Here is a 17,427-nt window from a genome sequence, read left to right on the forward strand (position 1 = left end):
AGCTGAGAAGAACATTAATATACTTTGTGAAGATAAAAATCATACCTGCACTGCAGCTTTATTTCCCATTGGTTTCACTAAACCCAGGAGCCCATGCTGTAACAGTTCAAAGACTGAACCCTCACTGAACTCAGATTAAACTACTCTCAAATGGGAGAAATTATAGCCATCTAGCTGGGAGAGAGTGGTATTACAAGAGGCATATTATTCAGACCTTGTAAATGCAACACCAGTGTGCAGGAAGTGCCAGGAGAGAGGAAAGAAGGCTAACAGTGGGATGAAAGTCTCCTGAATTCTGTATTCTGAAACATTAGACTTGCAGTGCCCAACAGTGCTTGGTGCGCACCCATAACATAGAGAGTCTCCATCAGCCTTGTTGACTGCTCCATGTTCTGCTCAAGGACTCATTCAGAAAGGCCAGCTCAACAGCACATATGAAAGGGCATGTCTGAAATGCCAGACTCCCAGACTTCAATGACATTTGGAACAGGCCTCAAATGATTCTCACCCACAAGAGTTTGCTAAAACACATCAACTGGAGAAACCGAAAAGACCACGAACAAGTGCTCTCCCATACCTGGACATGAGAAGTTACCAGATACCCCCTTGCACTATTATTTAGGAAAATAATAACTTCTCAATATGCTTAGGTAAGTCATGTGATATTGCAGAGCATTACCATTTGAAAATGGTCAACCTTAACAGCAAGGCACTTGTTCGGTCGTTAATTATGAACCAAACCCTGCAATTTTCAGAAGAAGCAGAAGCCATGAATGCACATACCTGGGCCAGATTCTTCCGGAGCAGGGCTGCAATCTGCACAGAAATGGAGGGGCAACATGCATGATTAAGGAGCAGCAACACAGTCTAAACATAAGCAACTCAAATGCTCAGTGCCAGGGTTCTCAAACACTTTCACCGAGGGAAGAGGAGCTCAGCAGAGATACTCCTTTGCCTGCGGGCACCGAGGGCATGGGCTGTCTCCGCCACTCCACTGTTTCTGATCAGATGAACACCTGGATGGGGACTTGGAGGAAAGCCAGTACCCGCTAGCTCAGGAGCTCTCTGTGGATTACCAGCAAGTACACTGTCAATCCCCAGCGATCCACAGGGCACAATTTGAGAACCCCTGGTTTAGTGCAGTTATAGAATAAGCTGGCAGTAAGGCTGCTAAACAGAATAGCAAAAGACTAGCAGTAAGTTCAATGCACTTAATAGAAAACAACGTTATGGCACCCACAACGCAAGAGTAATAAACAGTACTTTGCTATCTTAGCCAAATTTCTGTTATACAATTTCTGAGACAGTTAACACAAGCATTAGATTGTATATGAAGGGCTGAAACCTCACCAGTGAAGCCTGTGAGTGTTCCACACTCACTTCATTGGGAAGAGCAAGCTGTCAGATGAAAATACACTACAGTGCAATGCAAACAGTAAAAAGATAATACACGCCCTGTTATAGCAAGTCTTGCATTAATGAAAAGTAGTTTATTAAGCTAACAGGATTTAAACTTCTGTTGTTTATATCTAGATTCACTAGTCAATGAATTACGAATTTGAAAATAACAACAGAAAATATCAAATTCAATTGTATGCATTAGGACAATCAGCTGAGCTAGACAATCCAAGATAAAAACCTCTCAGTAAATTAAAACTCATCGTGTTCATTAAAGAAGCTATATGCCCCCATGCAATTTTAGTAATGAATACCTAAGCCTATAACAAAAATAAATTTTAAAATAATTTCTTAAGTCTCCCTTCTAGTATTTCAGGCAGTATTTTCTTTCACAAGCATTCATTTCTAGAGAGATCCTCTAAAGTCCTTCAATAACATTCTACTGTCTCTCTCTTACCAATTCTGGAACTATCTTGGTTTGCTAGTTTTTACATTGCTTTCAGAAAAACTTCTGGCTGCTCTCTGCTCAGTGTCATTTATTCAAAACTCAGAATTACTAACAGAAAAAGTGTTAGTTCTTTGAACACATGACAAGGAAAAACTTTAAAATGTTGTGATTCTGCACTTAGAGACAGGATCTTCTTTGTCCTTCAATTATTCCCATGATCAGTTGTGGAAAGTGACAGTGAAAGGGAATTAACAGGCCAGATTTGGCGTGGAGTCAAGGAAAGTAACTCAATGGGAAAATTCCCATTAATTTCAGTAAGACCAGGTTTTTTCATAGTATTGAAACTGCTCCTCCGTCAAAAATAGTGACCATTAATTAGGAACTACATCTGATGAGAATGTGATCAAGTATTCGGCTTGCCCTGGCTTATAATAAACTTCCCAAGTGTAATTCAAATTGCTGATTAAGACCTACGAACAGTGTTTGCACCAGATACCTAAGAAACAGGATTCCCTCTCCAGGATTTTTAAGTTAAATTCACCCAATGTTGGTTGACAGTCAGACTTCAGATCTAGTCCTTACAATTAGTTAGCACTGGGAAATGGCAGCAAGCCCCTTAGCTTTAAAGCTTGTGACACTTCTTGATTTAATGTTTCTGTCCCAGGTTCTGTGGATTAAATGAAAAGATTTTTTCCTATTTTGGACAAAGAGCAGGGAAAGGTTACAGAAACTCTTGGCACAAACAAACCCTTTGGTAGGTAAGGCCAGCTAATTCCACTTTTATATGGCATAAGCGTCAAGATCCAGAGCAGATTTAAAAGAGTGACTGAAAAATGAAAAAAAATTATTGTTTTAAGATGCTTTCAGCATCGAACTGGCTTGTGAAAAGCTTCTGATATCACCCACCACAGATTTTTCCTATTGTTTTTAATATTAAAAATCCACAACTTCTAATCATTAATATGAAGCTGCATTGAATTTTACTGATAAAACCTTCATGTAAATACACAGAAAACTTGATTTAAACTAGCTAGCAAATAAAAACATTTAAAGGTAAACTGGCAGAAGAAATGTAGTCAAAGATTAATAGAGAACACATTCTGAAACAAGAACCAACTCTCCTATTCCTTTATAATACACAAAAATGTCAGTCTAATCTAGAAAAACATGATCATTTAAGATACTAAGCAAATCATATGTAACATGTACAAAGCTACACAAAAATATATTAACATTTATTTTAGCTTCTTTCTTGCTTTCTTTTTCTCAAGGCACTGCCTCCCACTGCAACATTAACAATGGGATGGACAGGAAGTCACAGACACACGTGAGGGACAAAGGGCCATCAAATGATAAGACAGAACAGGAAAAAGGAAATGAAAACACAAATCAATCTTTCTAGAGCTTAACTTGGCACACCTGCTCTATTAAGTGGCCAAATCATAGTGACCACATGTAAAGAATGTGAGAATAAGTGAAATAAGTACATATGTAAATGAAATAATTCTGAAATTTAATGCACGGCTGCAAAACTGTCAACCTAAACTGGTAAGGATATCTTTCATTCACATGCTCATGGCATTATGCTGGATTCAATCCAGCACCCACTTGACCTCACATTTTGACAGGATTATTCCACTGAGAGCTTGCACTGACCAATTCCTACCTTCCAGCTACAAGAAGTCTAACTAATTGAGTACCTCAGCACCACAGCTTTTGACAATTTGGGTTGAAATTTGCTTTAAACTCCAGTAGGTTCATCCAAGTTCAGCTCAGTCTAATGGGGCTGCTTGGCTCCTCTCCTATGCTTTGGCAGCCCAGCTGGGACCCTTAGTGTTGCAGTAGCACCTGCACTTCTCTCATGTTTTATTTATTTATTTATAGAGTTTTGATTGCTGCAAAGAAGCTGAAGCCAACAGGAAAGCTACCAGAGGTGGTGTTTGACATATGCTAACCCAAACACCTGTTTTACCAGCTTAAAACACCCAGCATGAAAACCAAATGCCACTGTCATCAATGGATTCGGCAATGATTTCAGTGGGATCAGGATTTCAAAATAAGTAATGGGCTTAGCAGCTCGCGGTAGCTGCAGCACCAGTCCTTTCTGCCTGACATCAGTGCTTAACACCACCACTGAACTAGGAACACATGGAAGGATGTAACAGAGGCTTAGGAATGATGCCAGCGCACAGGAAGAGAGCAGCAGTGAGAAGCAGTGTTTGCCATACGCACTTGTCTTTCTGAGAGAATGGCATGCACAGGATGGTGTGGATGAAGGTGGTGGTGAGGATGATGAAGGTGGTGAGGATGATGAGGTCTCATTTAAATCTTCTGGATTTATCCAGTAGGCACGAGTGTCCCGATTACCTTTCTTACTAGTACAGCTGATGTCACACTGGAAAACATCTTCACAGCTGTCACTTTGCAAGCGCTCCTTCTGGAGAAGTTTGTCCACTCTCTGTATAATACACTCCAGACTTTTGTCAACATTCAACCAAACTTTCTCCTTAAAAGAAAACATTTCTTTCTCAATTTAAAAAGAAAAGAGAAGTTGGGTAACAAATCCCGTGGCAATGTATTTCCTCCTGCGATTCTTGTCACAATATTCTGCAAAGTTTCCTCTGGGCTACTGTGTTTACATTTGTGCACACACAAGTTCTGGATATATAAATAATGTATACCAGCATGTCAACAATATGTAGCGACATGATGTGTGTGGTAAATTGCAAAGCTATTTTCTAAATAAATTTGCTGAACAATTTTAAGTGCCTCTTCCTGCACTATTATTCCAATTTCCAGTTGGTGCTATTGTTTATTCTTGAAACTCATGTTTGACATAATAATTGTATGCAATCACACATCTTTTTTCCTATATTACTCAGTGAATAACAGAAAAAATTACTGTATTGTATTACTATCTAAATAACTGAATTGGCTTTATTCGTATCTCATTACTCTGAGTTTGACTATAAGTCAAAGTATGCCAAAACAATTAAAACTAGCAAGGATCCATTTCCAAAATGAATTGGACCTCATTTCACAATTGATATTTCACAATATTAATAATTGTTTTAATTAATCTCGACTATTTTTGAGATTTCATTAACTTCTGTTTATGTTACACTATGACAGAATTTACACAGCCCAATTCTCATTTCAATTGGCAGTGTGGTAAGGAAAACCATTTAAATGCTTTGTACAAACAGTTTTAAAATGCTGTTCATAATCAAAACAGAGATGGACTGCAAGTTCTAAATATTTAGATGAGAATGAAAAACAGGAAGGCTGAATTGTATAGCTAACACACACAAAACATGCTTTATTTTAGAGAAGTGTAAAAGCCCTTTGTAGTACGGTCAGTTTTTTAATTTAAAAGCTATTTACTTTCCCTTGGAACCAACTTGAGAAAAGCCATGCACCTACTGTAACGATCTCCGCTGTTTAGAAGAACCAGAAATATTTATTAAGGCCTGTTTGTATCCCCATGCCAAGGAGTAACTGAGCATAGGATAGAGGCAACGTCTTTGCTAGTTGACCAATACCTCCAAAGTACTCATCCTATGCATATCTGGTGAGCAGTTACAGAGCTTATAAACAAAAGAACACAGCAAACAAAAACTAAAAAGAATAAAATAATCATAACTCCACTGAGCAAACGTACCCATTCCTCTTCATGCCAATCCACCTGCAGAGAAGATCGGCTATTTCTTCCTGTCCATCTGGCCACAAGTGTATCTTGATCATTCCTCAGCATCACTTGCTCCCCTTCTCCAGAGGTTGGAGATGCTTTTGAAGCTATATAGTCTGGCCTTGCAGCATTCAGTCCATGTATTGAATTTGCCAACAGCTTGCAGTCACAGACTGTGACAAGTTGCCGGGTCTAAAAAGCAATAACCCCCCCACATTTTAACAACTTTTCATTATTCCGTACACAACTTATACTATATTTTTTGCAGAAAAAAAAAAGAACTAGTATTCTGTAAAAGAAATTAATCGTTGTTTAGGAGTCTCTAAGCTGCTTTCAAATTAATTTTACAGAATGGCCCTAAAAAGCAATATAGGATACCAAAACACAAATGGTACGTTTCCAAAGTCTGTACTACTATATTAGCCTTGCAATTGTTGAAAATTTCACTAATAAATGTGCAATTCACCTTTATTTGCACTTCACTTTCCATTTGATGAAAGCTTAGAACACTGTGCAGACATTTGTATACCCCGCACAATAGTTGCCACGCCAGAGAGACCATGCTTAACCTCCACCATCCTGTCTCAAATCATAACAAAACTTAACAGGCGGGCTTAAGATATAATCCTCTAATCAATGCAACTTGTTCCCTGTCTTATTTAGTGGTGTTGTATTAAAGGATTTCTATAAGTTATGTGAATATGAAAAGTATCTGGCCTGTGCGTCTATTAAAAAAAGAAAACAACAAGCCCTTACGATGGTATATATACACGTTGTCCAGCTGTAGAAAATCCCACAGATCAGTTATACACACTATACTCATTTAGAGTGAACATTATAATAAACAATACATTTACATGGGGTCACATTATTTTTTGCACTCTACAAAGTTGTATGCATATCCTCTCCACTGGGACAATTTATGGCAAGCTGATTGGCCATTACTCCCATTTACAATCTTCAGATGTGCTTCAGGGACAGAAGTCATCAATAAAAGTGTATTTGGGTATTTTGTCCCTGTAAATAAGATTATGTTCAGCTGTGGGCCCAGTCTGGTTTCTGTTAGCACCCATCAAGAAATAACTGATTCACATCACTATAATTCAAGCAAAGGCTGTGTCACCATTACTCCTTATTTCACCAGTGGAAAAATACAGAATTGTTTCATTAACTTTTACCCAGTTGCTGCTGCTTGACAGATGACTCAGAGGAACATTAAAAAAAAAGCAGGTGGTTATGGAGAAAAGGGTGTAAAAGAAAGTGAAGAATGCACATTTCTGGAATATGATGAATGAATGGAGGGAAGCAGAGGACATTGCTCTCCACTGCACTCTCAAGAGGAGGCGAAGACAAGACTATGAAGAGTAAGAGACAACCTAAATAAAAAGCAGCAAATTTTAAAGGCTGGTCTGATTTTGCTTTTTCTTTAGGACTGTACACATTACAATACACTACTGAACAAGGTAAAATAGATGTTTCAAAAAAACCTACTAAAGAGACAGACAGAGAAAAAAAAATACACTGTGCTTCAGTGTGGCAATGTATTATTCTCCTACCTTGTCTGCTAGGATGGCAAGTGTTCTTTCAAGGCCATTAGCTGATCTATCCTTGGCAGCTCTTGAGAGCCTTTCTGCATAGTAACTGACTTGCGTTTTCAGGGTGTTGATTTGTGCAATAATTTCCTTTGCTCTAACAATATCCTGTGGGATGTATATTATAGACTGGGAACTTGTTGAAGTGCTGAAAAAGAAAGACTGATTTTAGGGGGAAAATTGATCTAGAGGTACACGCATTACAGAGACATGCTGGGGAATTAATGGCAGACAACAAAAATTTACCTAAGCTAGCAATCAACAGTGAAAGGCCAGTGGGCAATTGCACAGTAGGAACATGATCCTAGAGCCTTCTCTGCCTTTACTGAAAGCATTCAGATGCAGATTTACTAATCCCTTATGCCAAGGGGCTGTGGGCAGAGCTTGTATACCAGAGGGACAGTTTTGCTGAGGAGAATGTGTGTGATAGATTTTGCCATCAGATACAGAACCACTGTTAGCAGAGAGAGCTTGCCCCACTCTCCCTCTCCTTACGACACAGACACTTCACTGAGGCCTGGTTTACAAAACTGTTTTACCACATAGCTACTAGCACCATGAAAAGAAAATCTGCACTCCTTCCAACACAGAAATGCTACCCAGATCCATAATGCAAACACTGTGCTATTAACAAAAAATCCGACTAGCATATCCTTTCCTCTGTTGCAGGCCTGGTTCAAGTTACACCACCAAAAGCAATCTTATGACATATAAAAAACAAAGTATATCTCCAGACTAATCCAAGGACTCTGTCCTTGGTGTAGCTTCTGTTAGCACACACTTACTATACTAAACTAGGGACATGATACAACTCTCCCTATTATAAACTCAGCTGTAACTATATAAAGCAATACCAGATTTTGGCCTTTTCCAAATAATAAGGGAATATACCAATATACCAAATACCAATAAAACATATCTTTATATTGGGATACTGCAGCTCCACTAAGACTGCTTACTTGGCAGTGGAGGAGAATAGTTTATGTCCTCTAAGTTTAGATGTCTACACAAGTTGCTTATCCAGTCCAAGACAGATGCCTGGACTCTGTCTGGAACTGCTGGAGAGAGATTAGCACTTCCTAAAAGGTGATTTAATCCTACCTGAGAAGAGCCGTTCACAAAAGCTGCCTTTTAGCTTAGAAAATTACTTTAAGCTGAAGTTGTGCTCTTAGTTAACTATTTGGAACCAACCCACCACTACTCCCTTTGGCAGGCAATATGCTGGCTTTTTTCCTCCCAGTAGGAAAGCTGTGCAAAGATCAGGCCTTTACATCAGCTCCAGCTGTGACAAGTGTGATGCCCATTCACGACGTGGCATCAAGCATGAGGTGACACCAATTGTACGTTATTTTATTTGTATTCATTTTTTCCAGTCATGACAGGCTTCAGTGTAGTAACAGCACAGAAGAACCTACTGTTTGCACCAATCTCAGCACTGTTTGATGGACACGGCTACACTGAGAGACTACATAGATAGGAGTTTCTCTTCCAGGCATGGTTACCTCAGATCACGACCTCCAAGGAGTGTGAATTCCTCTGCCACCCCTAGAGCAATGCTGTTAATTTCTGCAGCGTGTCTGTGAGGTAAGACAGGAGGGTTGCATGGGGCACGCTTTAAAATCATTGCCACAAATACCAGTTCTTGTCCCTTAACTAGTATTAAGGCAAGGGGGGAGCCTAATCCCAGTGTCTGTCTGAGCTCTATTTTTTACAAGAAAAGACGGGGGATTTGTTTTCAAAGGATATAATGCAGAAGTGATTCTTGAAAGAGTTTCCTTATTTGTGTCCCTCTGGTCACACACCTGAGTGGAGCAGAGAACAGCCACTCCCCAGTACTGCTACGCCATACAGCAAATTAATCTCAGCCTTTAGGACTTTCCCTGTACATGATTTGTGCTCTCTATTGACCAGTGATGTTAGTGACAATTCCTCTGAGCAATTTCTTTCCACGACAGTGTGGTTAACATGCATAAAGACGTATTTGGCAGGAAAGGCCATGCAGCATATTGAGATTTGATTTAGAATTATTGCATTTTTAATCACAAACATTTGCTGGGATGATCAGGGGGGAAAATTTATGGTGTAAAGTTCACATATATTTACTTTCCAACCTGCAATTGCTTTTTCAAATGAACAGCACTCCTTGTACTATATCAGCAAACTGTAACACAGCCTTAAACTCTCAGTGAATTAGAGGTTCAACCTTTAATATGAGTAATTTAGAGCAGAACTTCTGCACTGTTGAACCATCAAGTAATGTTTCCTTTTCAAAGTACTGAACACCACAACATGAAGAAAAATAAACAAAAGTTAAGTGAAAATGTTTAAATGAAGACATGGGTTACAAAAATATAAACCATGCCCAATCTATCACAATAAAGACTTAAAAATACGGAGAGTTATCTTAATTATCTTCCACCTCTGGCAGAACGTTTCTCTCTCCAGGCAGTTTTCACTGGAAATAACAGAGGAGAAGATATAAAATCCTTGCATTCTGATCTTCAGCTTTCTAACTTCTTATGATCAGAGAGAGCCAGGAAGCTAGCTGTTCATTACAAACAAACATTGCAGATGAAATGAAATTCATTCACACATCATGTTCTACAAAGCAGCTACAATTACTTAGAGCACAATTAGGGATGCCATGATGCATGACATTAAAAAGCCCTGCACACTTTAAAACACACCAGATCTTTGCCAAAGAAAAGAAAGAAAACAAAAATAAAACAACCCAAAGAACAGAAACCCTCTCTACAGAACTCTCAGAAACAGAAAACTCACCAACACTCCTCATAACTGCTAAAAAAACAAAAAACCAAAATAAAATTAGCAGATTGTTAGCAAATACCAAAAGCAGAAAACAAAACAAAGGATGTTTGGGGAAATAACTTATTTGAGTTATATTTTCAACAAGGTGGGTACATAACGATTAAACTTGTAAGCAAAAAGCACAGATTGCCAGATGCCCACATGTTGTTCTGGGGAAATGCTGTGGATGCACCAAGCACAGTTTTGCCAATGAAAGGAGAAAGAACTGAACAGTATCTATGTAACGGTGAAACTGAGGAGATGGATCCCAGTTCTACTATACTGGCTTTTATGATAACATAGAAGTACTTGAAAGGAAAGTTATTCTTCAAATGTTGAACCTGCAGTTTTCATGGACCCAGAAAGAACAGTTCTGTAAAGCTTAGAGGAAAAGTACTGGATAGAAATTAAGCTCTCTGATCACTTAATTATTGGGGGCGGGGGGGAACCACAAACCAAAATCAAAAGACATAGGAACTTAGATACTGCAGGAGTGAGGCCCACTCCAGTAGCTAAGGTGACAGAAGGAGGTTATTTCAGAAGCAATAATGGCATCAAAAGAACAGGAAGGGTGAGCCTAGCGTATCAGTGTTTCCAGTTTCCTCTAGTCCCATCCTAGCACACTCTGTAATTCAGGAATAATTACACCAGGCATATTTTTGCACCAATCTTTTTATCAGTACATATCTGACTGATGTTCACAAGATGCTGCTATTCACTTCTCCACTGCCAAAACTAATTCTGCAATTGGCAGAGCCTGGTTGCCACGTCACTCTCTTCTCCCATCAGCTCCAAATCCTACAAATCCTTTCTTTGGAAGGGGATTATCAAGGTCTCATTTTCCCTGGCTACAATGACTCCTTGTCCTGCTGCTCTCATTGTTCCTTAAATTCTCCGTACTGCAGCAAAAGTAATGCAGACCCAGACAGCATTATCTCTTCCTAGGGAGCTGGAGTGGGTGCCATGCAGGTTTCTCCCTTTAGCATATGTGACTTTCCCAATTTCTGCCTCTTCCTCTCTACATACGGTTGCACTTCCAGAGAGGTCACTAGACAATCCCTGAAGACAGGACTGTGGAGGTCAAGTAACCTGCCTGTAGAGCAGAGTGAGGCCAGATTCAGAATTCTAATCTGTGCATAAACCTTGAGGCAGTCCAGAAAAGCCTCCAGCAGCAGTCCCAGAACTAAACCCAAGCTGCCAACAAGGAATTTGCCTATCAGTCACAGCTGTTCTGTACTAAAGAGAGCTCAGCAACAGGACCTTGAAGCTATGAGAGGGGTGAAAGTCTCCTGAAAATAATGGGTTGAAAGCATGATGTAGTGCAGCTGAGGAGGTTCTACAGACAAATATTCTAATCCACAATTAGGCAGAACCCAAACCCAACACCTAAAATAGCTAAACTAAATGAACTAACAAGTATTCAGGAAAATTAAAGATTTCACTAAACAGACTATTAGAAAAGGCCCATCAGTAAACAAACAAATATGGTAATATAAAGGGGAAACTGTTTTCCCTCTCCTTCTTTGGAAAAAAACCATGGAATAATCTTCACATTGTATAGTAGAACTATTGAATGAAGTGCAACAAAAACAGAGAATGGAATGATTTTCCAAATCACTGAGCATGGACCAGGAGGAAAAGGCATGATAACAGCTGACAACATTTCTACTTACTGTTTCTTTGCCTCTTCAAATTTATGCAGCTTTTTCCGCAAGCCACCTGATTTAAAGCCTTGACAATGAGCTGCTGGTGCTCCTATGGTGACTATGTCGTAGTTCTGATCTGGGATGGACAAAAAGGACTTACAAATGAAAGCTTGTCATCTTTACTATGGACAAACAATTGTGGAAATTCAAAAACTACTCTGAAAGTAATTTTTTTAAAGCTTTGTGCCAGCGTTTTGAAGAACACGGAAAACCGAATTGTTTTAGAGGGCCTGGAAATCCATCAAGTACTTCTGAGCTGAAAGAACCATACTTGAATGCAGGTCCTCTGTTTCTTAATCTAGAAGACTGACAGTGAAAAAGAAGCCTTGAACATTGGTCTTTACACAAAGCCTGCCATTACTGGAATCCCTCACATGGATACATGGGACAAGTGTCTGTCCATGGTTAGTGGGAATTACTGTTAAAAGGAGGGAAAACCTAGGTTATTTATGAAGAAACAAGCTTGATGTGAACGAACTAGTATGATTTTGCATAACTGTACATGATGGTTCCAGAGAAAAAGCGTACAAGCTCAACCAACAAAAAACAGACAGAACTTTTGCTATTCTGCTACAATCCAAAATGACTGGAAGGCACACAGCAGCTTAATCCAATACATTCCCTAGTACAAAGGCTGACTTGTGTCACCTAGGGTCCAGTTAACTCCAGAACCTAGTTTTGCCACCTGTAGAATAATGATAACTATACTTACACCCCTTCTTTTGCACAGAGATTTGGAATCCGAGGACAGAAGGTGCTACAAAAATGCCAAGTAGCATTAGTACTACAGACCAGTAGTTTGTAGAAACTTGGCTATATGGTTGAGGATGGAAATAAAAAAATGGAGAGAAAAGCAACAGAATAAGGTGAAGAAAGAGAAAAAGAAACAAATACCTGATCCTCCATCATCCTGGACTCTCATTCTCTGTATATGTAAATTCGTAGGAACAAATTCCAATTTTTTATCAGCTTTCAAGCTACTGGCTTTAAATGAAGGACCTGAGAAATACAGGAGAAAAGTAAGCATAAAAACCTTCTGCTTACGCTAAAATATTCAAGGAGTTTCATTCATCATTTGCTACATGCTGAAAGTAAAGCAGAGGGGAAAAAAATGGTATCTTTCTGTTACTGTTCATCATTGTTTTCTACTTTCAGGGTAAAATAAGAGAATGAATAAAGCAGACAAATATTCCCAGATCATTAGCAAACTTAAAATAAATGTTAATAAAGAAAAGAAATCTAAAAATAATATTTTTCACTCATCAAACTAAAACATTCTGGGTTCCCAATTTCAGAGAACCACTAACAATCACGGTTGAGAAGTATCATGTTATTATGAAAAAGAAATCACCTTTATACTGGTGCAGGTCAGTTAGATTTTCCTGATAAGTTAAAATAATTGTTTGGTACTGAGTAACTATTTGTCGACGAAGGCTTTCCCAACAAGGAGACAGTTCTCCCAATTCTTCTAGTTCACAAACCCTAGGGAAAAAGAAAGAAAAGGAAAAAAGAGAGGTGTTTAGCTCCATTGTCCACTTGACCAAGAACGAGTTTCACATTTTATCAGTGTAGCACCATCCTCAGCTGACACATTCTCAATTCACTCTGGTCTAACCTAGTCACCGGACTGGAATGCTTCCAAACGCATGTCCCAAAGCACAGCTGTTGAGCTCTACCCCAAGGTACATAGGTTCCTCACAAGCAGAATACACTGTGTTCCCTCCCACGAGCCTCACGTGTTGGTCAAAACCAAAGCTTCCCACCTTTCTGCAGGAGCTCCCAAACTACATGATGATTTGCAAATGACAGGCGCTGTCATCATGTCAGGTGACTTGGGACAATGAAGACCTTTCTAGGCTACTCTACTGAACTTTGGTGGGTTTCAAATTAAATCAGAACTGTGACAGAGCTTAAGTAGGAGATTAGCACCTATGTGACATTAGGTACAAGGAGTATCTGCAGTGGCCAGGTATCTACACTACAGTTTTCAAGGCCAGGCAGGGAAGGTCTCAGAAGTGTAAGCATTAATAAGGGTTTGGAGAGACAAAAGATGAGCCAACAAAACCTGGATCAAAGATTCTGGATTTTAGGCACTCCAGTTTCACTGTAGGTGGAATAAAGGACGACTGGGTACCCCCAGATACGAACAGGAAAACCCCTGGCTTTCCCATTGCACCCTGACTGCTGGGTTTTCAGTCACACATGGCAATCCTGCGTTACATACTGTTTCCCAACAGTGCTGCTGACAAAATATTCAGTGTATTTCATGTCATGCTTGTATTACTGTCTTCTTGGATTAAGATATTATTTAGAATAAAGGAAGAAGGGAAAAAGTAAACAAGTCAACACCAGACACAATTCAACAGCACATTACCCCAGAAAAGGCAGAACAATCATCTGTCAAAAGGATGCAGCAGTTCTTTTTGCAGTTCTCTCAATATCCCTAAGCCACAGTTTTAATCAATTGTCAGTATATAATTTAAGACAGCATTTCACAGAACAATTTCTACTCCACAGTATTTAGGATGTTATCAAAAGGAAGCAAATTTCCAAGAAAAACAGCAGACTGATTTGCCAATAGGCAACAGGGTCAACTATATTTATCAGTGACTTGGAAAAAGACATTTCCAGTTTCATCTTGTAAACTGCTTCTGCATAAGATGCTATTATGACCACCTTGTCAACCTCCCTGCTCAAAACAAGCCATGCATTTGAGCCCATGTCTTCCTGAAGTAAATTCACAGCTTAACACTTTAAGTTTACTTGTTTGTCCCATAGGGCTAAGACAGCAGGGGATGTGCATGCCATAAATAATTACGTAGCCAAAATATCCCCCTGGTTAGATGTTTCCTTTCAAAGAGCTCTCTCCCAGAAGGGCTTTATGTAAAAGACAGCAGTTGTGATTACCCAAGGACATTTTAAAAGTCAGCAGGATGTTAAGACAGAAGCAGCTGTGCTTGTGTAGCTGTCTGGCACTCCTCTGGGCTGCAGCACAGAGAATGGAGAAAAGAGCACTTGGCCAAATCTGAGAGATCCTATAAATACGAAGTGTGATCATGCTATTTCCCACACTGTAACAAAACAGGGCACTAATTCAAAATGAACATGACAGTAACCCACCTTACAGAAAAATAATCATTCATTAGAAATATAAAAGCACTGACAGAAAAGAATTCTGCACGTCATTGAGGGTCACCTCAACTGAACAGAGAGAAGGGAGTCTTTCTCGCTAATTACCCAAAAGTCATATTTACCTTTGAGCCACACAATTCAGAGCATACAAAGTTGTATTAGCAATTACCTGGGCTGTTATTAACCTGCAACTGTGTACAATATGCATACATCGATCTCTATATGATTTTAGCAAGACCCTCTGAGCAGTCATATTTCATGGCTAACACCTTAAGAAACTTCACTGCCCACAATCTTACAGGAAGCCACATCTTTTTTCCCCATTCACCCTAAATTCTCCTCTTCACGTCCTTAAACTACATCCATCAGAGATGACACCTTATGGGTAAGCCTGCCAACTCTTTACAATATTATAGCTGTACCTTGTAATGAATAGGTGCTTTTAAATGTAGTGTGAGGAAAGCTGTAGAGAACCAAAGATATAAAATAAACTATGAATAACCCATGTCTAAATGTGTAATGGCATATACCAAGCCCCTTCCATCAAGGTTATAGCAGGACAGCTACGCAAGACACAGCATTCATTCTCTAGAATCTAAAATGTGACAATTCTTACTAAGTGTACGTCACTAAAAACCAAAACTCAACAGCAGAAAAAAAAAAACCCACCAATGTGAACTTTGGAAACTCAAACAGTCATGTCATGCATTAGTTCTTCCATACATTACAAAAATTCATTGCCGCCTTCTTGTGAGAATTTATCATTTTTGCAAAATATGAAATTACTTGAAAACACCATAGACTAATTCAGCCTGCTCATATGGATTAACACATTATTTTCTTCCACAATATCCCGAAGGAATTGAAATGTATCAATACAGGATACTGAGAGTACTAGATAGTTTTAATTAAGGTCAGACTTAATTAGGCCTCTAGGAGTGGACTCAAACACAGCCAAAATAAAAACCCAGTACTCAGAAATACAGCTAAAATTCTTTTACCATCCCAACCCTGGCTTTTATAAAGAATACATAAACCATTATGTTTGCAAACCACAGCCTACAAATGTAGGGAAGTAAAAGTCATAAATGGGTATGTTGCCTGGAAAAGGGTTAATTACTTCAAAAAGAAGCAAATTCAGAATAAACCTACAAAATGCTTAACAGATTTCCTTCTCCCTCCCACCTCCTAAAATGGGAAAAAGTCATTACTGTCCTACAGTGTCTCATTTTACTTGCTTTTATTCTGTTTGTTTTCCATTCAAAACTACTCTTCTGACTCTCAAAGCCATCTCAGCTCACTAAGAGGAGTCAGTGCTCCTGTCATTTATCTTTGCTTTGCTTTCATAGCACAGAAGTCAACTGACTTTTTCAAAGTTCACCTTCAAAGTGATTCTGATTTTTCTTCTCTGTCTGCTACTCTAATTACTCATTCCTCCTCAGCTGGTTTCTATGTTGTCTCTGTTCCTTTCTCAAAATTCTCAGCAGCTGGAGTTATTACTCTTTCATTTATGCTGTGTCATCTATCCAGAATCCCCCCCACCTATGAAACATTGAGATATGTTTTATTTTTAATTCAAATTCATTTTTCTCTTTATATTAAAAATAAACTATGTTAAAAAACCAAAGTCTATTGAAGTATATAAATGATTGTATATATAAAAAGATAATGTATTCTAACGTGCTGGTCCTAATACAGTCACACGACTACGGAATAATATATTCTGTGGCTTTATCAATACTTTTGTGAGAGGAACAGATAACCCCTAAGTGCAGATAACTGCAGTATGATCCTAAGTGTTCACTCTGCCAACAATTCTCTCCCATCATAACCTCTGCATGTTCAAGTTACCATACACTCAAGTCCAAACTCTATACTCTGACATGAAATCTCATTCACTGTAACTGTACAGTCAGCAAGTTGCTGCTTTTACTATTTTTTCTTCACTGCCTCTGTGCATTAACACAGATACATTCCTTGGTAACTCAGTAACAGCCATATCACTGCTGTATAACTGCACGTGCACACCGGTCCAAACTCACCTTGCTGCATCTTCTTCTAGAAGAAGCTTCACAAATTGCCTAGGGATATGCAGCGACAGGATGCTCTCAGCCATCTGCTCCAAGATTCTCAAGTGGTTTCCATCAGTGGTTGGGAAGCGATACATTCGGCAAATGGCGCCACCAAACACTAAAGAATTAAAATCATGTTATTTTAGCATAGGGTTTGAGTTAGAAATGTACAAATTCTCTCCTTTTTTAAAGTAAATGGCTTTGATTCACTAACATGCTGTTAACACACTGCCATAAAGATCTGGTTTAACCAGGCATCAGTCTAGCTTTTGCAAGCACAGTCATTCTGCAATGACCATTCTTCCACCATTGGCAGGAAAAGCCTCCAAAAGATTTAAAACACTGGTAAGGAAATAAAATACATATTCAACTTTTGAACTACTTTTTTTTTTTTTTAACATGCTGTGCATTTTCTTCTCATGCAATAATTTGCTAGAAAACAAATCTTTCCCCCCCCAAAAAAGAAATTTTTTTTAAAGCCACTGCTTTCCTCTGTCCCTCCCCTCACCTCCCAATGATTGCTTTTGAATAGACTAGAAAATTGCATGGAAAATTTTATACTATAGTCAACTTAATGACAAAA

The 17,427-nt window shown here is 38.9% G+C and overlaps 1 protein-coding gene across 19 annotated transcripts in view; it reads right to left on the reverse strand.

Annotated features, from left to right (window-relative positions):
* Positions 1-17,427, reverse strand: part of INPP4A (inositol polyphosphate-4-phosphatase type I A) — a 134,868-nt gene that overhangs the window by 26,549 nt on the left and 90,892 nt on the right. For 11 of the 19 annotated variants that reach the window (XM_072849642.1, XM_072849648.1, XM_072849651.1 and 8 more), the window contains 9 exons: positions 16,815-16,962; positions 12,992-13,122; positions 12,535-12,639; positions 11,608-11,716; positions 9,908-9,925; positions 7,091-7,274; positions 5,508-5,726; positions 4,079-4,352; positions 784-816 (listed from right to left, as the gene is read on the reverse strand). In XM_072849642.1, the coding sequence (XP_072705743.1) occupies positions 784-816; positions 4,079-4,352; positions 5,508-5,726; positions 7,091-7,274; positions 9,908-9,925; positions 11,608-11,716; positions 12,535-12,639; positions 12,992-13,122; positions 16,815-16,962 (1,221 nt within the window). The remainder of the gene's footprint in view (positions 1-783; positions 817-4,078; positions 4,353-5,507; positions 5,727-7,090; positions 7,275-9,907; positions 9,926-11,607; positions 11,717-12,534; positions 12,640-12,991; positions 13,123-16,814; positions 16,963-17,427) is intronic. The other 8 variants (XM_072849657.1, XM_072849654.1, XM_072849658.1 and 5 more) reach the window with 7 other exon arrangements.

Source organism: Ciconia boyciana, chromosome 1, assembly GCF_034638445.1.
Source record: "Ciconia boyciana chromosome 1, ASM3463844v1, whole genome shotgun sequence".
NCBI classification, from domain to species: domain Eukaryota; kingdom Metazoa; phylum Chordata; class Aves; order Ciconiiformes; family Ciconiidae; genus Ciconia; species Ciconia boyciana.